Source organism: Scyliorhinus canicula, chromosome 29, assembly GCF_902713615.1.
Source record: "Scyliorhinus canicula chromosome 29, sScyCan1.1, whole genome shotgun sequence".
In the NCBI taxonomy this organism is placed as follows: domain Eukaryota; kingdom Metazoa; phylum Chordata; class Chondrichthyes; order Carcharhiniformes; family Scyliorhinidae; genus Scyliorhinus; species Scyliorhinus canicula.
The window spans coordinates 1,153,145-1,175,843 of NC_052174.1; the positions used below are offsets into that span (position 1 = coordinate 1,153,145).

General features: G+C 55.8%; 1 protein-coding gene across 1 annotated transcript in view; it reads right to left on the bottom strand.

The window, feature by feature from the left end:
• The window catches only part of LOC119958277 (chromodomain-helicase-DNA-binding protein 3-like), a 110,145-nt gene that overhangs the window by 80,619 nt on the left and 6,827 nt on the right, over positions 1-22,699 (bottom strand). The window contains exons 2-6 of the mRNA XM_038786708.1: positions 17,051-17,155; positions 7,887-8,057; positions 6,622-6,743; positions 4,387-4,631; positions 2,909-3,036 (exon numbers count right to left, since the gene is read on the bottom strand). Coding sequence (XP_038642636.1) covers positions 2,909-3,036; positions 4,387-4,631; positions 6,622-6,743; positions 7,887-8,057; positions 17,051-17,155 — 771 coding nt within the window. The remainder of the gene's footprint in view (positions 1-2,908; positions 3,037-4,386; positions 4,632-6,621; positions 6,744-7,886; positions 8,058-17,050; positions 17,156-22,699) is intronic.

Sequence of the window (22,699 nt, forward strand, 5' to 3'; positions counted from 1 at the left end):
CACCAGTACTGTACCCCAGTGTTATACAGTGACAGACCCGTCCCCACCAGTACTGTATCCCCAGTGTTATACAGTGACAGACCCATCCCCACCAGTACTGTACCCCAGTGTTATACAGTGACAGACCCGTCCCCACCAGTACTGTATCCCAGTGTTATACAGTGACAGACCCGTCCCCACCAGTACTGTACCCCAGTGTTATACAGTGACAGACCCGTCCCCACCAGTACTGTACCCCAGTGTTATACAGTGACAGACCCATCCCCACCAGTACTGTACCCCAGTGTTATACAGTGACAGACCCATCCCCACCAGTACTGTACCCCAGTGTTATACAGTGACAGACCCGTCCCCACCAGTACTGTACCCCAGTGTTATACAGTGACAGGACCCGTCCCCACCAGTACTGTACCCCAGTGTTATACAGTGACAGACCCTGTCCCCACCAGTACTGTACCCCAGTGTTATACAGTGACAGACCCGTCCCCACCAGTACTGTACCCCAGTGTTATACAGTGACAGACCCGTCCCCACCAGTACTGTACCCCAGTGTTATACAGTGACAGACCCGTCCCCACCAGTACTGTACCCCAGTGTTATACAGTGACAGACCCGTCCCCACCAGTACTGTACCCCAGTGTTATACAGTGACAGACCCGTCCCCACCAGTACTGTACCCCAGTGTTATACAGTGACAGACCCGTCCCCACCAGTACTGTATCCCCAGTGTTATACAGTGACAGACCCGTCCCACCAGTACTGTACCCCAGTGTTATACAGTGACAGACCCATCCCCACCAGTACTGTACCCCAGTGTTATACAGTGACAGACCCTGTCCCCACCAGTACTGTACCCCAGTGTTATACAGTGACAGACCCGTCCCCACCAGTACTGTATCCCAGTGTTATACAGTGACAGACCCATCCCCACCAATACTGTACCCCAGTGTTATACAGTGACAGACCCGTCCCCACCAGTACTGTATCCCAGTGTTATACAGTGACAGACCTGTCCCCACCAGTACTGTACCCCAGTGTTATACTGTGACAGACCTGTCCCCACCAGTACTGTACCCCAGTGTTATACTGTGACAGACCTGTCCCCACCAGTACTGTATCCCAGTGTTATACAGTGACAGACCCATCCCCACCAGTACTGTACCCCAGTGTTATACAGTGACAGACCCGTCCCCACCAGTACTGTACCCCAGTGTTATACAGTGACAGACCCGTCCCCACCAGTACTGTACCCCAGTGTTATACTGTGACAGACCTGTCCCCACCAGTACTGTATCCCAGTGTTATACAGTGACAGACCCATCCCCACCAGTACTGTACCCCAGTGTTATACTGTGACAGACCTGTCCCCACCAGTACTGTACCCCAGTGTTATACAGTGACAGACCCATCCCCACCAGTACTGTACCCAGTGTTATACAGTGACAGACCCTCCCCACCAGTACTGTACCCCAGTGTTATACAGTGACAGACCCGTCCCCACCAGTACTGTACCCCAGTGTTATACAGTGACAGACCCATCCCCACCAGTACTGTACCCCAGTGTTATACAGTGACAGACCCCATCCCCACCAGTACTGTACCCCAGTGTTATACAGTGACAGACCCATCCCCACCAGTACTGTACCCCAGTGTTATACAGTGACAGACCCAGACCCACCAGTACTGTACCCCAGTGTTATACAGTGACAGACCCGTCCCCACCAGTACTGTACCCCAGTGTTATACAGTGACAGACCCTCCCCACCAGTACTGTACCCCAGTGTTATACAGTGACAGACCCGTCCCCACCAGTACTGTACCCCAGTGTTATACAGTGACAGACCCAGTCCCCACCAGTACTGTACCCCAGTGTTATACAGTGACAGACCCATCCCCACCAGTACTGTACCCCAGTATTATACAGTGACAGACCCATCCCCACCAGTACTGTACCCCAGTGTTATACAGTGACAGACCCGTCCCCACCAGTACTATACCCCAGTGTTATACAGTGACAGACCCGTCCCCACCAGTACTGTGCCCCAGTGTTATACAGTGACAGACCCGTCCCCACCAGTACTGTACCCCAGTGTTATACAGTGACAGACCCATCCCCACCAGTACTGTACCCCAGTGTTATACAGCGACAGACCCGTCCCCACCAGTACTGTACCCCAGTGTTATACAGTGACAGACCCACCCCCACCAGTACTGTACCCCAGTGTTATACAGTGACAGACCCGTCCCCACCAGTACTGTACCCCAGTGTTATACAGTGACAGACCCACCCCCACCAGTACTGTACCCCAGTGTTATACAGTGACAGACCCATCCCCACCAGTACTGTATCCCAGTGTTATACAGTGACAGACCCGTCCCCACCAGTACTGTACCCCAGTGTTATACAGTGACAGACCCGTCCCGACCAGTACTGTACCCCAGTGTTATACAGTGACAGACCCGTCCCCACCAGTACTGTACCCCAGTGTTATACAGTGACAGACCCATCCCCACCAGTACTGTACCCCAGTGTTATACAGTGACAGACCCGTCCCCCACCAGTACTGTACCCCAGTGTTCTACAGTGACAGGCCCTGTCCCCACCAGTACTGTACCCCAGTGTTATACAGTGACAGACCCATCCCCACCAGTACTGTACCCCAGTGTTATACAGTGACAGACCCGTCCCCACCAGTACTGTACCCCAGTGTTATACAGTGACAGACCTGTCCCCACCAGTACTGTACCCCAGTGTTCTACAGTGACAGACCCGTCCCCACCAGTACTGTACCCCAGTGTTATACAGTGACAGACCCATCCCCATCAGTACTGTACCCCAGTGTTATACAGTGACAGACCCACCCCCACCAGTACTGTACCCCAGTGATACACAGAGACAGACACTTACCGAGGAGCTTTTCTTCCTTTTTGACCCCATTATACCCAGCTTGATTTTCAAGGGTATCAGCTTCTTCCTCTTTTTCTTTTTTGCCTCAGGGACCCGCGGGCTCTTGCTGCGCTTCTTCGCACCAGGACCTGCAAAAGGGCGAAACGGACACGTCGCTCAGATCGGCTGCTCCTCCGTCGCCCGCGCCGGTTTGTGACATTTGCCGACGCTAAACCCGGAGCAAACGTCTCGGCTGAGCCCGAATGCACACAGGCGAGGGTGATGGGCCCCTGGAGAGTGCAGCGAGGAGCCAGGTCTGTGGTCCGGCCCCACGGCAGGCGGAGAGAGGGCAGAGTGGGAGAGCCATACTGACAGGGGATTCTGGGGCAGACATGGTCCTTTCTGCAGCCACAGACGTGACACCAGGATGGCGTGTTACCCCCCTGGCGCCAGGGACGTCGCTGAGCGGATGCGGGATATTCTTCTGGGAGAGGGTGAACAGCCAGATGTCGGGCTCCGTATCAGCGCCAGAGGTGGGGCGGGGCCCTGAACCGCAGATCTTGGGCGGTACAAGAGCAGTAATCTCAGGACTGCTCCCGGTGCCACGTGCGGGCGAACGCAGGAATACAAGGATTGGACACGTGGCTGGAGGATTGCTGTGAGGAGAGGGGGGGGCAATTCTGGGGCAGGCAGGATCTGCACAATGTGGACGTAACGGCACGTCGGCCGGAGCGGGACCAACACCCTCACGAGGGAGCTTTGCGAGCGCTGTTGGGGAGGGTTTAAAACTGGATTGGCAGGGGAATGGGAACCGGAGAGGGGGGGCTCCGATTGGAGGAAAGTAACAGGAAGTAGGAAAGTGGCGGGCAGAATTAGAACGCAGACGAAGCGGAGACAAAACATCAAAACCGGATCAGCATGCGGAAAATGTCAAAAAGACAGAAGCTGAAGGCGTTCGCCGTAAAGGAGCCATTAAGAAATAGTGATCATAATATGTTAGAATTTACATTAACTTTGAAAGAGTCAGGGCAGCACGGTGGCCTAGTGGTTAGCACAACCGCCTCTCGGCGCCGAGGTCCCAGGTTCGATCCCGGCTCTGGGTCACTGTCCGTGTGGAGTTTGCACATTCTCCCCGTGTCTGCGTGGGTTTCGCCCCCACAACCCAAAAATGTGCGGGGTGGGTGGATTGGCCGCGCTAAATTGCCCCTTAATTGGAAAAAATAATTGGGTAATCTAAATTTTAAAAAAAAAACTTTGAAAGAGTTTATTCGGAGTTCCCATTTGACAGGTTTTTCAATGACAGATTTATTAAAGAAATTGAAGCGGCGGCTGCCATTGTGGGATTTGAACCCGTGGAGCCAGAACATTACCCTTGGCCTCTGGGCTATTACCACAACACCACACCCTCCCACTGCCTCCATAACCTTTGCCGTGCACAGCACAGGGTGGTTTAACCCAGGTTCAATCGGTTTGGTGGGGGAGTGCAATGGCTCACTCACCTTTGCCCTCTTTGGTCTTGGCCTTGCGGACGGGAGGCACCGGCAGCTCGGAGAGGGTCCCCGAGGAGGCGCCGGCAGACACCTGCTCGACCACAGCCGCCACCGCGGCCGCCGCTGCCGCAGCCGCCACCGCCGCCGCCGATCCCTTGAAGGGGCTGTTGGCGCTGAACTCTCTCCACTTGGCGCCCAGGATGGTCATCATCTTGGACATGGGGATCTTCGGGTTCTTCTTGGCGATGAGCGGTCTGGGGTTGGAAAAAAACACATTCATGTGAGGTGCAGAGCGGGAAGAGGCCCGAACGTGCTACACGTATGTAGGACTGGCCCAGACGGTTGCAGTGAGACAATCGTCAATGGAAACAGGACCCATGTGGTTGCACCTTCAGCCGTCTGAGTGCCCAGCGGTTTGCTCCCCAAACTTCTCCACCCCCCCCCCCCCCCCTCTCCTCCTTCAAGACGCTCCTTCCCACCCATTCTGGAACCGAGCCGGTCTGACTCATAACCCTTTTGTGGGACTCAGCGTCACCTGGGGAAGGGCCACGGGATGTTCCGCTCTTTTACATAGAATTTACAGTGCAGAAGGAGGCCATTCGGCCCATTGAGTCTGCAACGGCTCCTGGAAAGAGCACCCTACCCAAGGTCAACACCTCCACCCTATCCCCATAACCCAGAAACCCCACCCAACACTAAGGGCAATTTTGGACACTGAGGGCAATTTTGGACACTAAGGGCAATTTATCATGGCCAATCCACCCAACCTGCACATCTTTGGACTGTGGGAGGAAACCGGAGCACCCGGAGGAAACCCACGCACACACGGGGAGGACGTGCAGACTCCACACAGACAGTGACCCAGCCGGGAATCGAACCTGGGACCCTGGAGCTGTGAAGCGATTGTGCTATCCACAATGCTACCGTGCTGCCCCTTTTAAAAGCATCAACGTTGATGGGTATGGAAACGGGGCCCACACCTTCTCATCAACCAGAGGCAAAATTAGGGCCACTGATGAGACACTTTTCGTACAAAGAGCGAAACATTAACACATCGCGTGGACTGGGTGGAAGGCAAAAAGAGGCAGCGGCCATCACCATTGCAGAAACAATGGCACGGTGAGGCAGACGTCCCTCAGCAGGGTAAACAAGGCTTCCCTGTCTACCATAGAATTTACAGTGCAGGAGGCGGCCATTCGGCCCACCGGGTCCATGTCGGCTCTTGGAAAGAGCACTTACAACCTAACCCAGTAACCCCAACCTATCCTTTTTCGACACTAAGGGTAATTAATCCACCCTAACCCGCGCATCTTTGGACTGTGGGAGGAAACCGGAGCACCCGGAGGAAACGCACGGGGAGGACGTGCAGACTCCGCACAGGCAGTGAACCAAGCCGGGAATCGAACCCGGGACCCTGGGAGCTGTGAAGCAGCAGTGCTAATCACCATGCTACCCTTGGCCCCTCATAACTTTGTCCACCTCAATTCGGTCACCTCTTAGCCACACCTGTTCCGAGGAGAACAACGCTAGCTGCAATTTTCAAGCCCCGGCAATATTGTTGTGAATCTCCCCGTGCGCTCTCTCCAGAGCAATTGTCACACACAATTTACAGTGCAGAAGGAGGCCATTCGCCCCATCGAGTCTGCACCGGCTCTTGGAAAGAGCGCCCTACCCAAGGTCAATACCTCCACCATATCCCCATAACCCAGAAACCCCACCCAACACTAAGGGCAATTTTGGACACTAAGGGCAATTTATCACGGCCAATCCACCCTAACCTGCACATCTTTGGACTGTGGGAGGAAACCGGAGCACCCGGAGGAAACCCACGCACACAGGGGGAGAACGTGCAGACTCCGCACAGACAGTGACCCAAGCCGGGAATCGAACCTGGGGCCCTGGAGCTGTGAAGCATTTGTGCTATCCACTATGCTACCGTGCTGCCCAATTATGTCCTCCCTGTGATGTGGTGATCAAAACTGTACACAATACTCCAGCTGTGGCCTCGCCAGCGATTTATACACTTCCTCCTTTTGTACTCAGTGCCTGGCCCATTATAAAGGGAAGCGTCACACAATAACACCTTGTCCACCCTCAGGAACCTGTGGACATGCACTCCCAAGATCTTTCTCTTCCTCAACCGCCCTCTCCTGTCGCCGAGCCAATTGCGGGTCCAACTTGCTGCTTTGCCCTCGACCCTGTGAGGGCGCACTTTAAAAAAAAAAAATCTCCCTCCAGGCCCACCTCATAAATTGGCTGAAGGCCTTGTAGTTAGTTAAAGTGCGGTAGTCGTCCTCTGAGAATACATGGTCAACGTCTACCAGCCCCCAGTCCTCCAGTAGGCGGGCGCAAGTCTTTGGTTCAGCCTGTTAGACAGAGAAAGAACAGGGCATTATTCAGCTGGCCAGGCAGTGAACCAACAGCCAGAGGCCATTGGGCCCATCAGTCCTGGGCTAGCTCTTCGAGAGTGATAATATTAATCCAGGCTAAACCATTTCTTGAGCATTTAGCCAATTTCCCCTTGATTATTATTGATCAAATCGGTTTCTGCCGCCCTTTCAGTTCCCACATTCCAGACCATTTCTTTTTCACACGGGCTCCACTCGCCCTCCTCCTGACCAATAATCTTAAATCTGCGGCATCTGGTTAATGGTCAGCCGGTCAAACCCTTTCGGAATTCCCCATGGGAGCCAAACCTGAGCTTACGAACCTCCTCCCCCCCCCCCCCCCACCCCCCACCACCCCCAAGGGGTTTTGATAACAGACTATCAGATATCTGTTTACTGCTCCAAATCCAAATCCCGTCCTTCCTGCCGTTTATGCAGATTTATTGAATTGGAACAGTTAAGGGGGAATTCATTAAGGGCTGTACAGTGATTACTGTAGCCGCGTGGCGTCTTTATGCTTGCACTGGATAAAAATTCTTACTGTTACAGTAGTTAACGTTACAAATGTTAACTAAATTCTTCGAATAAAGCTTGTGTTTTTGATTAAAAGCACCTCAGAAGTCCGTGGAAGAACACCTGAATGTGGAGAACTCTTGTGCTCATCGTAGCCAAATTCAACAGAAAAGGTTGTAGGTCAGGTGGACTCCATAATACACCTTGGGAGTTGTTGAACCCTGGCCCATAGCAATAGAGAGAGAGAGAAAAACTTGGAACAAGGGGGCAGAATTAAAGGCAGATCCCTCAGAGGTGATGTCAGGACACACTTTCACACGTGAGGGGGGGGGGAAGCGGGAATCTGGACCTCTCGCTTCCGAAAAGCAGTCGAGGCTGGGGGGTCAAGACGCAGATCGGTAGCTTTCCTCACCGAAGGGATATCTATCAGGGAAAATGGAGCAGAGCGTTCAGGCCAATCAGCCACGGATCAAGCCAAAGGGTAGGCTGGCCGCACAGCTAAGGGGATCGCAGAGTTCAAGCTGCTGATTTGAAGAGCAATGGTGCCCTGTGGATTAGAGACATTCCTGATCCGACCTGGGGTGAAAGGAGCTGGAGGACACAGGTTACCTTGCGCCCCTCTTCCTCCTCATCGGCGCCCTGCTCCTTTTTCCGCCTCTTCATTTTCTTCTCCTTCTTCTCTTTTCGTTTCTTTCTCTTCTTCTTGCCAAACTCGCTGCCTCCGCTGTCCGATTTCTCTTTGAGCTCGTCCAGATCAGAGGCGTTATCATCCTCACTTTCCTGTTTTCAACAAAAGCAGAGGTCAGGTGAGTTTTCACATTTCCCGGCGGGCGCGGAGTTGCTGACCTTCACAAATTTCATTGAGCGTAGAGCACGGAAAGAGCCACACTGTTCCCCACTGGCATTATTCCCCATACCAGCTTCCTCCATTCTCCCCACTCCCCTGTGGGAGCGAGTCCCACATTCTCCCCACTCCCTGTGGGAGCGAGTCCCACATTCTCCCCACTCACCTGTGGGAGCGAGTCCCACATTCTCCCTCCACTCCCCCGTGGAAGCGAGTCCCACATTCTCCCCACTCCCCTGTGGGAGCGAATCCCACATTCCCCCCACCCCCCTGTGGGAGCGAGTCCCATTCTCCCCACTCCCCTGTGGGAGCGAATCCCACATTCTCCCCACTCCCCTGTGGGAGCGAGTCCCACATTCTCCCCACTCCCCTGTGGGAGCGAGTCCCACATTCTCCCCACTCCCCCTGTGGGAGCGAGTCCCACATTCTCCCCACTCCCCCTGTGGGAGCGAGTCCCACATTCTTCCCACTCCCCCTGTGGGAGCGAGTCCCACATTCTCCCCACTCCCCTGTGGGAGCGAGTCCCACATTCTCCCCACTCCTCTGTGGGAGCGAGTCCCACATTCTCCCCACTCCCCCTGTGGGAGCGAGTCCCACATTCTCCCCACTCCCCCTGTGGGAGCGAGTCCCACATTCTCCCCACTCCCCTGTGGGAGCGAGACTCCCATTCTCCCCACTCTCTGGGTAAGACGTTACTCCTGAATTCCCCCATTGGCAATTTGTGACTATGATGTTTATTGGAATTATTTTTGGACTTCCCCAGAAACCTTCCCTGTACCTACCCAATCACACAAACACGAATTTGGAGCAGGAGCAAGAATGAGCCAGACTGTTCCCCAGTGGCATTAGTTCCCCCGCCCTCTGCAGCCCACTCTGCCATCCAATACTATCAATACTGATCCGACTGTAATGTCAACCTCACATTCTTGCCTACCCCCGATAATCTTTCACCCCCATGTTAAATCGAGAGTCTATGTACCTTTGCCTTAAAAATAGGCAAAGATTCTGCTTCCACTGCCTAACAGAGTCTCACAACCTCCCGAGAGCAATAATTTACCCCCATGTCTGACTTAAATAAGCGGCCCCTTATTTTAAAACAGCGACCCTCAGTTCTGCATTACCCGACACGAGGAAACATCTTCTCCACCACCAACCGGTCAAAAGCCCTCAGGTTTCGATCCAGGTGCCTCTTACTCTGCTGAAGTCTCGTGGATTCAAACCCAGCCTCTCCAACCTTGCACCATAAGACAAGCTGCCCAATCATGCGCTATTTTTATCATCCAAGACAAACTATCCCGCTGGATTAGCGCCCCATCCACCACCGACGCACAGTGGCAGCCGTGTGTACCGTCTACAAGATGCACTGCAGCAACTCACCAAGGCTCCTTAGGCAGCACCTTCCAAACCCACGGCCTCTACCATCTAGAAGGACAAGGGCAGCAGATACCTGGGAACCCCACCACCTGGAGGGTCCCCTCCCAGTCACTCCCCACCCTGACTGGGAAATATATCGGCCGTTCCTTCACTGTCGCTGGGGCAACACCCTGGAACTCCCTCCCTAACAGCACAGTGGGTGTACCTACACCTCAGGGACTGCAGCGGGTTCGAGAAGGCGGGTTCACCACCGCCTTCTGTTAGGGATTGAATCATACAATTTACAGTGCAGGAGGTCATTCGGCCCATCGAGTCTACACCGGCCCTTGTAAAGAAAACCCCACTTAAGCCCTCATTTCCACCCTATCCCCATAACCCCACCTAACCTTTTGGACACTAAGGGGCAACTTATCACGGCCAATCCACCTAACCTGCACGTCTTTGGACTGTGGGAGGAAACCGGAGCACCCGGAGGAAACGCACGCACACACGGGGGAGAAGGTGCAGACTCCGCACAGACAGTGACCCAGCCGGGAATCGAACCTGGGACCCTGGCGCTGTGAAGCAACAGTGCTAACCCACTGTGGTACCGTGCCTCCCTCAAGGCTGGCCTCACCAGCGACGCTCACATCTCTCAAATTAAATGAGTAGCTTAAATGAAAACAAAACTGTCAACTCCTCCGTGGCTTTGAAGACTGGTCAGGGCACACCGCCCAGCTGTTTCCATCTGCCTCACAGCCCAGGTGGATGAGTGGGTTCCAGAGCTCAGCACAGTCTATTTATGGATCGAATGTGTGAACATGCTTCTATACGCTGCACACTGTAACAGCTAACACTCGCAGCACGGAGCTCCGGTTACCAGAAACCCGGCTCCTGGCCCCCGGGGTCTTGATGTCAAGGTGGTGTCCCGCAACCCCTCAGTGCTATTGCAACAAACATCATTTACTCTCAAGCTGCGATGGCCCTGGGAATAATCATCGGCGTGGACCTGGTACAGGGACAAGCGCATCTTGCTGGTGTCATCGTTATGTTCCTCCAAAAGCTTCCATGCCACAGCTTGTTAATAATCCCCTCACTGTTATAATACGGTGTTCCCTGACTGGGCTGCAGAGTCTTCCTGGCAGCAGCTTGCCTATTTCCTGTAACCATTTTCCTGTCACACTTTCGTTAACAGCTCCCTTGTCATAAAATGCATCACAGGAGATCTATAAAGCTAATCTTCATTGTCACAAGTAGGCTTTACTGTGAGAATCCCCTAGTCGCCACATTCCAGAGCCTGTTCGGGTACACTGAGGGAGAATTCAGAATGCCCAAATTACCTAACAGCACGTCTTTCGGGACTGTGGGAGGAAACCCACGCAGACGCAGGGAGCCCGGCAAACACCAGTGTCATGCTTTAACAGGGTCAGAGAGAGAGACAGAGTGAGGCAGAGAGAGGGAGGCAGAGCAAGCGAGACAGAGGGAGCGAGGCAGAGGGAGCAAGGCAGAGCGAGCGAGACAGAGCGAGCGAGCGAAGCAGAGCGAGCGAAGCAGAGCGAGCGAGACAGAGCGAACAAGGCAGAGCGAGCGACACAGAGCGAGCGAGACAGAGCAAGCGAGGGAAGCAGAGCGAGTGAGACAGAGCGAGCAAGGCAGAGCGCGCGAGACAGAGCGAGCGAGACAGAGCGAGCGAGCGCAGAGCGCGTGAGGCAGAGCGAGCGCGCGAGGCAGAGTGGATTAGATGCTCAAATCAGTGGAGGAAGAAAGCAGACATAGCTCGCTCTCCTGTTGCGACCTGGTCGGGTGATAAAAAGGGTTAAATTATTTAACCTAACAAAGAGAGAGAAGATCAGTCATCTTATTTTGTACGTTGAGAAACCCAAGGAAGAAGGGCCAAGACCCCCAGGGCGGCAACACCTGGAAAGAAAGGGAGAGAAATCCAGAGATATGTCAAATGGGTGCAGAGCTGGAGTTTGAAAAGTAGCAGCAGCTAAATAAGATTCTCCTCCTGCCTTCACAGTCAAAGGCAGACGACATTCCAGTTTTCCGGAGACTGCTATTGCGCGTGTCATGGTGCACTGTACCGTACAGGTACTGGGTCAATTTGGGGACTCGAGGTGATTTAAGTCACAAACGTGGTGATGGTGGGTTCAGCAACGTCGGCTCGTTCGGTTAACTATTTCCATGCTCCTTCCTCGAGTTGGGTGGAGGGTGGCTGCAGACTATTGGTCAGAGGCATCTGAGCAGGACCATCCTGAGTTTCACTGCTCTGAGCAGCCCCCTCGCTCTAGTGTTGTTCACGGAGGGCTGGCGCTGTGCACAACTTCCCCTTAATCCAGAGGGATACTGCCTCCTCCTCTTGGCTTCTACCTCCTCCCGGCCTCTCCCTTCCCCCTCCTTACTGCCTCCTCCTCCCGGCTTCTACCTCCTCCCGGCCTCTCCCTTCCCCCTCCTTACTGCCTCCTCCTCTCTGTTTCTACCTCCTCCCGGCCTCTCCCTTTCCCCTCCTTACTGCCTCCTCCTCTCGGCTTCTACCTCCTCCCGGCCTCTCCCTCCCCCCTCCTTACTGCCTCCTCCTCTCGGCTTCTACCTCCTCCCGGCCTCTCCCTCCCCCCTCCTTACTGCCTCCTCCTCTTGGCTTCTACCTCCTCCCGGCCTCTCCCTTCCCCCTCCTTACTGCCTCCTCCTCCCGGCTTCTACCTCCTCCCGGCCTCTCCCTTCCCCCTCCTTACTGCCTCCTCCTCCCGGCTTCTACCTCCTCCCGGCCTCTCCCTTCCCCCTCCTTACTGCCTCCTCCTCTCTGCTTCTACCTCCTCCCGGCCTCTCCCTCCCCCCTCCTTCCTGCCTCCTCCTCCGGCTTCCACCTCCTCCCGGCCTCTCTCTATCGCCTCCTTAATGCCTTCTCCTCCCGGCCTCTCCCTCCCCCCTCCTTCCTGCCTCCTCCTCCCGGCTTCTACCTCCTCCCGGCCTCTCCCTTCCCCCTCCTTACTGCCTCCTCCTCTTGGCTTCTACCTCCTCCCGGCCTCTCCCTTCCCCCTCCTTACTGCCTCCTCCTCCCGGCCTCTCCCTCCCCCCTCCTTCCTGCCTCCTCCTCCCGGCTTCTACCTCCTCCCGGCCTCTCTCTTTCCCCTCCTTACTGCCTCCTCCTCCCGGCCTCTCCCTCCCCCCTCCTTACTGCCTCCTCCTCCCGGCCTCTCCCTCCCCCCTCCTTCCTGCCTCCTCCTCTCGGCTTCTACCTCCTCCCGGCCTCTCGGTCTCTCTCTTCCCTCTCCTTAGGTGCATTATCAGCAGCTTGAAGCTGATCCCACCCGGCCCACTACGTTTGCAGCTATGAGGAGCGCCGGAGCGTTGGCCTTTTGCTCGATAAATATTAAAGGCCCTTTCCCCCCCACCCCACACCGGCCTTGCCTCTTCCTCCCTCTCAGCGCAGACTCTCAGTGCCTGGAGTCAGCTCTGCGTGAACAATGCTGCCCTGTGGGACTGAGTGACTGATTCTTGACGGAGTGTGTGCATCGGCCTGAGCGCCGGGTATCCCCCCACCCCGCACCCACCCCACCCCTGGCAACACTAGCATGCACGTAGCTGCTATCTACACCCCCCCCCCCCCCCAAAAAACAGGGCACCCCATCCACAGGGATGACAAGGCTCAGTGGGGATTGTGCCATTCCACATTCCTGACCCCCTCACTACCATACGGACATCAACTTAAATTAAGCTGACCCACCAGACGTTACAGCCGACAGTCAACTCTGAAAACAGCAGCGATCTCCATTTACGTAGCACTCGACAGTCCCGATGTACATAAGAACTAGGAGCAGGAGTCGGCCATCTGGCCCCTCGAGCCTGCTCCGCCATTCAATGAGATCATGGCTGATCTTTTGTGGACTCAGCTCCACTTTCCGGCCCGAACACCATAACCCTTAATCCCTTTATTCTTCAAAAAACTATCTATCTTTACCTTAAAAACATGTAATGAAGGAGCCTCAACTGCTTCACTGGGCAAGGAATTCCATAGATTCACAACCCTTTGGGTGAAGAAGTTCCTCCTAAACTCAGTCCTAAATCTACTTCCCCTTATTTTGAGGCTATGCCCCCTAGTTCTGCTGTCACCCGCCAGTGGAAACAACCTGCCCGCATCTATCCTATCTATTCCCTTCATAATTTTAAATGTTTCTATAAGGTCCCCCCGCATCCTTCGAAATTCCAACGGGTACAGTCCCAGTCTACTCAACCTCTCCTCATAATCCAACCCCTTCAGCTCTGGGATTAACCGCTTGCTTCACGAGAGCTGGGATCCAACACAATCGTACAGCAAGTCGGGAGGAGATGTTGGGACAGGCGACCCTAAAGATCACTCAAAGAGAAAGATGCAATTTTTGAAAAGGGGGAAAAGAAGAGGAGGAGGGGTTTAGGAAGGAAACGATGAAGCTTTGGTCGCCGAGGGTACAGCCGGGTGTGCGAGAGGCGAGAACGGTGGACATCCCGGGGGATTGTAGGGCTGGAAGAGGTCACACCGGGATTAGGGAGGGAGAGGGTTGCGGGATCGAGATGGTGCTGGACCAGGAGTCAATGCACGTCAGCGAGTACACGGGGAGGGGCGACGGGAGTACAGGGCACGGTGCGAGGGGAGTACAGGGCACGGTGCGAGGGGAGTACAGGGCACGGTGCGAGGGGAGTACAGGGCACGGTGCGAGGGGAGTACAGGGCACGGTGCGAGGGGAGTACAGAGCACGGTGCGAGGGGAGTACAGGGCACGGTGCGAGGGGAGTACAGGGCACGGTGCGACGGGAGTACAGGGCACGGTGCGAGGGGAGTACAGGGCACGGTGCGAGGGGAGTACAGGGCACGGTGCGAGGGGAGTACAGGGCACGGTGCGAGGGGAGTACAGGGCACGGTGCGAGGGGAGGGGAGGGCACGGTGCGAGGGGAGTACAGGGCACGGTGCGAGGGGAGTACAGGGCACGGTGCGAGGGGAGGGGAGGGCACGGTGCGAGGGGAGTACAGGGCACGGTGCGAGGGGAGTACAGGGCACGGTGCGAGGGGAGGGGAGGGCACGGTGCGAGGGGAGTACAGGGCACGGTGCGAGGGGAGTACAGGGCACGGTGCGAGGGGAGTACAGGGCACGGTGCGAGGGGAGGTAGGGCACGGTGCGAGGGGAGTACAGGGCACGGTGCGAGGGGAGTACAGGGCACGGTGTGAGGGGAGTACAGGGCACGGTGCGACGGGAGTACAGGGCACGGTGCGAGGGGAGTACAGGGCACGTTGCGAGGGGAGTACAGGGCACGGTGCGAGGGGAGTACAGGGCACGGTGCGAGGGGAGTACAGGGCACGGTGCGAGGGGAGTACAGGGCACGGTGCGAGGGGAGGGGAGGGCACGGTGCGAGGGGAGTACAGGGCACGGTGCGAGGGGAGTACAGGGCACGGTGCGAGGGGAGGGAGGGCACGGTGCGAGGGGAGTACAGGGCACGGTGCGAGGGGAGTACAGGGCACGGTGCGAGGGGAGTACAGGGCACGGTGCGAGGGGAGTACAGGGCACGGTGCGAGGGGAGACAGGGCACGGTGCGAGGGGAGTACAGGGCACGGTGCGAGGGGAGGGGGCAACGGTGCGAGGGGAGTACAGGGCACGGTGCGAGGGAGTACAGGGCACGGTGCGAGGGGGGTACAGGGCACGGTGCGAGGGGAGGGGGCACGGTGCGAGGGGAGGGGAGGGCACGGTGCGAGGGGAGTACAGGGCACGGTGCGAGGGGAGTACAGGGCACGGTGCGAGGGGAGTACAGGGCACGGTGCGAGGGGAGTACAGGGCACGGGCGGGGAGGGGAGTACAGGGCACGGTGCGAGGGGAGTACAGGGCACGGTGCGAGGGGAGTACAGGGCACGGTGCGAGGGGAGTACAGGGCACGGTGCGAGGGGAGTACAGGGCACGGTGCGAGGGGAGTACAGGGCACGGTGCGAGGGGAGGGGAGGGCACGGTGCGAGGGGAGGGGAGGGCACGGTGCGAGGGGAGTACAGGGCACGGTGCGAGGGGAGTACAGGGCACGGTGCGAGGGGAGTACAGGGCACGGTGCGAGGGGAGTACAGGGCACGGTGCGAGGGGAGTACAGGGCACGGTGCGAGGGGAGTACAGGGCACGGTGCGAGGGGAGTACAGGGCACGGTGCGAGGGGAGTACAGGGCACGGTGCGAGGGGAGTAGCAGGGCACGGTGCGAGGGGAGTATAGGGCACGGTGCGAGGGGAGTACAGGGCACGGTGCGAGGGGAGTACAGGGCACGGTGCGAGGGGAGTACAGGGCACGGTGCGAGGGGAGTACAGGGCACGGTGCGAGGGGGGTACAGGGCACGGTGCGAGGGGAGTACAGGGCACGGTGCGAGGGGAGTACAGGGCACGGTGCGAGGGGAGTACAGGGCACGGTGCGAGGGGAGTACAGGGCACGGTGCGAGGGGAGTACAGGGCACGGTGCGAGGGGAGTACAGGGCACGGTGCGAGGGGAGTACAGGGCACGGTGCGAGGGGAGTACAGGGCACGGTGCGAGGGGAGTACAGGGCACGGTGCGAGGGGAGTACAGGGCACGGTGCGAGGGGAGTACAGAGCACGGTGCGAGGGGAGTACAGGGCACGGTGCGAGGTGAGTACAGGGCACGGTGCGAGGGGAGTACAGGGCACGGTGCGAGGGGAGTACAGAGCACGGTGCGAGGGGAGTACAGGGCACGGTGCGAGGTGAGTACAGGGCACGGTGCGAGGGAAGTACAGGGCACGGTGCGAGGGGGGTACAGGGCACGGTGCGAGGGGAGTACAGGGCACAGTGCGAGGGGAGTACAGGGCACGGTGCGAGGGGAGGGGAGGGCACGGTGCGAGGGGAGTACAGGGCACGGTGCGAGGGGGGTACAGGGCACGGTGCGAGGGGAGTACAGGGCACGGTGCGAGGGGGGTACAGGGCACGGTGCGAGGGGAGTACAGGGCACAGTGCGAGGGGAGTACAGGGCACGGTGCGAGGGGAGTACAGGGCACGGTGCGAGGGGAGTACAGGGCACGGTGCGAGGGGAGGGGAGGGCACGGTGCGAGGGGAGGGGAGGGCACGGTGCGAGGGGAGTACAGGGCACGGTGCGAGGTGACAGGAGGCCAGCCGGGAGTGCACTGGAATCACGGGAGTCTGGAATCATCTGGGAACATGGGAGAGCTGGCTCACGAGGAGCTTGACGCTGGCTGCATAGCACCCTCAACACAAGCTGGCACGAGAAAGCAAAATTGGATGGACTTGAAAGTAAAACTCAGAGGAGAGGAGAGAGAGAGAGCGAGTCATCCGATCGCTCTTTCAGAGAGCCAGAACGAGCATGACGGGCCCAACGGCCTCAATTCGCAGGCATGCAAACATTCAAAGAGGAAATCAAAGTCATTCCGACTCTCTCTCTCGCGCACCACCCCACCACACACACGGGAAGGAAGTCTCGACCAGAGAGAGGAGCACGGGGAATGGAGGGAAAAAGGGGACAAGCCACCAGGGCCGGCTACCAGGGTGTAAGAGGTGGGTGATTGTAGCGAGATACTGACATATTTGGTCCGGGCCAGCGCGGGCTCTCCTACCGCAGGCCGGTCACGGAGTGGGGCTGACCGCGGTCGTCGCGAGGTCCGTGACCCAGACCGTCCCGCCCTCACGGCTGGAGGGGGCTGCGTGGGGGTGAGCCGCTCCTGTGGGGAGACAAACAAAAAAAAGGTGTGGGGGGGGGTGGGAGAAAAAACACAAATCGGGGAAAGATGCATTAAAAAATTATTTTTCCAAATGTCTATCTGCTAAAAGGCAGGTAACCCGCCCAGAATACAAGATCAGTCGGCGTAAATTCATAGCGTCGTGGGAATCTCCCGGAATGAGGAAGCCACTCGGCCCATCGAGTTTGAACCGACCCTCCGACAGGGCACCCGATCCAGGCCCACTCCCCCGCCCCATTCCCATTAATCCGCCTCACCTTTGGGCTGTGGGAGGAAACCGGAGCACCCGGAGGAAACCCACGGGGGGGGGGGGGGGGGGGGAACGCGCAGACTCCGCACCAGCAAAGAAACTCTTAGAACAGTACAGCACGGAACAGGCCCTTCGGCCCTCAATGTTGTGCCGAGCAATGATCACCCTACTCAAACCCACGTATCCACCCTATACCCGTAACCCAACAACCCCCCCCTTAACCTTTCTGCCAGGGGAAGCCAGTCAGGCACCTGGAACACACCCACTGTTCTGAGCGGGTGGTGCATTGCAGCGGCTGTCCACTCACGCCCCAGTCAGGCAGCTCGCCAGGAGACAGACGATTTGCGGCTGGGCTGATGGAGGGGGCAGAGATTGAGGGAGGGGACTCCGGGGGGCCAGGCCGCTGAAAGCATGGCCACCAACGGTCCAGCGCGACGGTCACGTGCGGGAGCTGGAAATGGGCATGGTGCAGGGCAGGAGGGTTGGGGGAGATTCGAGGGTTTAGGGGTTACAGGGCACGGTCCTCCTCAGATCCCCCACTACAAGCGGAGACGGGACCGGAAGGCTCCCCGACCCTGGCCACCTTTCTTTCCCCAAGCTCCCGTGGTCAAGCCGGACAGGCAATACGGTGAACTCAACGGGGAAAGCAGCCGACGGTCTTCTGGGACTTTGGAGACTTTACCTGGCACTGGCGGGTAGATTGCACAGAGGTGATGGTTAACAGCGCTGGGCAGCAGCTGGAAAGCAGGAGACCTTTCACAAACTGCTGCAGAGCCAGACCCACTCCAACCTCACCTCCAACCGCAGCAATGAGCCCAATGGGGCCTGGGTGAACCGTTGCCTTTCCCACAGCGGATATACCAACGTGGCAGCGAGCCTGGAGTGGCCCAGAGAAGCTCATCTGATCGGTCAGCGAAGGCAGACAGCCAAAGAAGCAACGGTAATAACATCTCGGACGTGAGCAAACTTGGGAATTATAATCCCGGCTGCCAAAGAGTGAACAACGTAAAAGCATTACAGGGGTCCTCTCCAGGAGGCACCGCGAGGTAATGCTGTATATCCGTGCAGACAGACACGTGCCTTTGCTTCCTCACAAGGAATGAATGTGCGACACAAATGGGGCTGTCCATGGAGCAGAATCAATGAAATGAGGCAGGAGCAGACTGCAGGCGTTTGAAAGAATGTTTGGGTGATGGGGGGAGGAATCGGGGAGGGTGCTGGTGAAAGGAGTTGATCACACAAGGTGAGATTGACACAAAGTGCAATCATTGAAGGAACCCAAGGACTGCCTGCACGCTCAGTGTGTAACACACCCAGCCAATGATGGCCAGATATCTGCTGCTAGAAACTGGGCAATTACCATTCCGCAGTCAGAGACTGGATAGTGATGGCCCGACACTGTTTGATGGGGGCAGTGTAGTGGAAGCTTTACTCTGTATCTAACCCCGTGCTGTACCTGTCCTGGGAGTGTTTGATGGGGACAGTGTAGAGGGAGCTTTACTTTGTATCCAACCCCGTGCTGTACCTGTCCTGGGAGTGTTTGATGGGGACAGTGTAGAGGGAGCTTTACTTTGTATCCAACCCCGTGCTGTACATGTCCTGGGAGTGTTTGATGGGGACAGTGTAGAGGGAGCTTTACTCTGTATCTAACCCCGTGCTGTACCTGTCCTGGGAGTGTTTGATGGGGACAGTGTAGAGGGAGCTTTACTCTGTATCTAACCCCGTGCTGTACCTGTCCGGGGAGTGTTTGATGGGGACAGTGTAGAGGGAAGCTTTACTCTGTATCTAACCCCGTGCTGTACCTGTCCTGGGAGTGTTTGATGGGGACAGTGTAGACGGGAGCTTTACTCTGTATCTAACCCCGTGCTGTACCTGTCCTGGGAGTGTTTGATGGGGACAGTGTAGAGGGAGCTTTACTCTGTATCTAACCCGTGCTGTACCTGTCCTGGGAGTGTTTGATGGGGACAGTGTAGAGGGAGCTTTACTCTGTATCTAACCCTCGTGCTGTACCTGTCCTGGGAGTGTTTGATGGGGACAGTGTAGAGGGAGCTTTACTCTGTATCTAACCCGTGCTGTACCTGTCCTGGGAGTGTTTGATGGGGACAGTGTAGAGGGAGCTTTACTCTGTATCTAACCCCGTGCTGTACCTGTCCTGGGAGTGTTTGATGGGGACAGTGTAGAGGGAGCTTTACTCTGTATCTAACCCCGTGCTGTATCTGTCCTGGGAGTGTTTAATGGGGACAGTGTAGAGAGAGCATTACTCTGTATCTAACCCTGTGCTGTACCTGTCCTGGGAGTGTTTGATGGGGACAGTGTAGAGGGAGCTTTACTTTGTATCCAACCCCATGCTGTACATGTCCTGGGAGTGTTTGATGGGGACAGTGTAGAGGGAGCTTTACTCTGTATCTAACCCCGTGCTGTACCTGTCCTGGGAGTGTTTGATGGGGACAGTGTAGAGGGAGCTTTACTTTGTATCCAACCCCATGCTGTACATGTCCTGGGAGTGTTTGATGGGGACAGTGTAGAGGGAGCTTTACTCTGTATCTAACCCCGTGCTGTACCTGTCCTGGGAGTGTTTGATGGGGACAGTGTAGAGGGAGCTTTACTCTGTATCTAACCCCGTGCTGTACCTGTATGGGAATGTTTGATGGGGACAGTGTAGAGGGAGCTTTACTCTGTATCTAACCCCGTGCTGTACCTGTACTGGGAGTGTTTGATGGGGAAAGTGTAGAGGGAGCTTTACTCTGTATCTAACCCCGTGCTGTACCTGTCCTGGGAGTGTTTGATGGGGACAGTGTAGAGGGAGCTTTACTCTGTATCTAACCCCGTGCTGTACCTGTCCTGGGAGTGTTTGATGGGGACAGTGTAGAGGGAGCTTTACTCTGTATCTAACCCCGTGCGATTTCATCATGAAAATGTTGGGTACCAACACAGGGTGCCCGAAATGGAAAGCACCCCTTTCTCCACTACTTGTTTTTAAAAAAATTTAGCATATCCAATTCCCTTTTTCCAATTAAGGGGCAATTTAGCGTGGCCAATCCACCTACCCTGCACATCTTTGGCTCGTGGTGGCGAAAACCCACGCAAACACTTCTTCCATCGGGCAGGAGATACAGAAGTCTGAGAACACGCACGAACGGACTCGAAAACAAATTCTTCCCCGCTGTTACCAGACTCCTGAATGACCCTCTTATGGACTGACCTCATTAACACTACACCCTGTATGCTTCATCCGATGCCGGTGCTTATGTAGTTACATTGTGTACCTTGTGTTGCCCTATTATGTATTTTCTTTTATTCCCTTTTCTTCTCATGTACTTAATGATCTGAATGAATGAATGAAAATGGCTTATTGTCACAAGTAGACTTCAAATGAAGTTACTTTGAAAAGCCCCCAGTCGCCACATTCCGGCACCTGTTTGGGGAGGCTGGTACGGGAATTGAACCGTGCTGCTGGCCTGCCTTGGTCTGCTTTCAGAGTGAGCTATTTAGCCCAGTGTGCTAAACCGGCCCCGGATGTTTGAGCTGCTTGCTGCAAAATACTGTTCCTCGGTACACGTGACAATAAACGAATCCAATCCAACATGACCCATTCTCCACTACTAACTTCCCTCAAAGCTCTAAGCTCAATACCACACAACAAGCAATCATTTATAAACCCATTTGAGAAAATTTGGTTATCTGCTTCAGAGACTTATTTTAAGGAAGAAAGACGGGGGGGGTGGGGGGGCGTGGAAACCAAGCTAACGCACTACGCCCACAGCCCAACGCACCACACCCACAGCCCAACGCACCACGCCCACAGCCCAACGCACCACGCCCACAGCCCAACGCACCACGCCCACAGCCCAACGCACCACGCCCACAGCCCAACGCACCACGCCCACAGCCCAACGCCCACAGCCCAACGCACCACGCCCACAGCCCAACGCACCACGCCCACAGCCCAACGCACCACGCCCACAGCCCAACGCACCACACCCACAGCCCAACGCACCACACCCACAGCCCAACGCACCACGCCCACAGCCCAACGCACCACACCCACAGCCCACAGCCCCACGCCCACAGCCCAACGCACCTGCAATAGCCTACCGTGGGGAACCTTATCAAATGCCTTACTGAAATCCATATACACCACATCAACAGCTTTACCCTCATCCACCTGTTTGGTCACCTTCTCAAAAAACTCAATAAGGTTTGTGAGGCATGACCTACCCTTCACAAAACCGTGTTGACTATTGCTAATCAACTTGTTCTTTTCAAGATGATTATAAACCCTATCTCTTATAACCTTTTCCAACATTTTACCCACAACCGAAGTAAGGCTCACAGGTCTATAATTACCAGGGTTGTCTCTACTCCCCTTGAACAAGGGGACAACATTTGCTATCCTCCAGTCTTCCGGCACTATTCCTGTCGACAAAGACGACATAAAGATCAAGGACAAAGGTTACGGGTATACGGGTTACGTGGGTTTAAGTGGGGTGATCATTGTTCGGCACAACATCGAGGGCCGAAGGGCCTGTTCTGTGCTGTACTGTTCTATGTTCTATAAAGGTCAAGGACAAAGGCTCTGCAATCTCCTCCCTGGCTTCTCAGAGAATCCTAGGATAAATCCCATCTGGCCCAGGGGACTTATCTATTTTTACATTTTCCAAAATTGCTAACACCTCCTCCTTGTGAACCTCAATTCCATCTAGCCTGGTCGACTGAACCTGAGTATTCTCCTCGACAACATTGTCTTTCTCCAGTGTAAACACTGACGAAAAATATCCATTTAACGCTTCCCCTATCTCCTCTGATTCCACACACAACTTTCCACTACTATCCTTGATTGGCCCTAATCTTACTCTAGTCATTATTTTGTTCCTGATATACCTATAGAAAGCCTTAGGGCTTTCCTTGATCCTATCCGCCAACGACTTTTCGTGTCCTCTCCTCGCTCTTCTTAACTCTCCCTTTAGGTCCTTCCTGGCTAACTTGTAACTCTCAAGTGCCCTAACTGAGCCTTCATGTCTCATCCTAACATAAGCCTTCTTCTTCCTCTTGACAAGTGCTTCAACTTCCTTAGTAAACCACGGTTCCCTTGCTCGACAACTTCCTCCCTGCCTGACAGGTACATACTTATCAAGGACACGCAATAGCTGTTCCTTGAAAAAGCTCCACATTTCGATTGTACCCATCCCCTGCAGTTTCCTTCCCCATCCTATACATCCTAAATCTTGCCAAATAGCATCATAATTGCCTTTACCCCAGCTATAATTCTTGCCTTG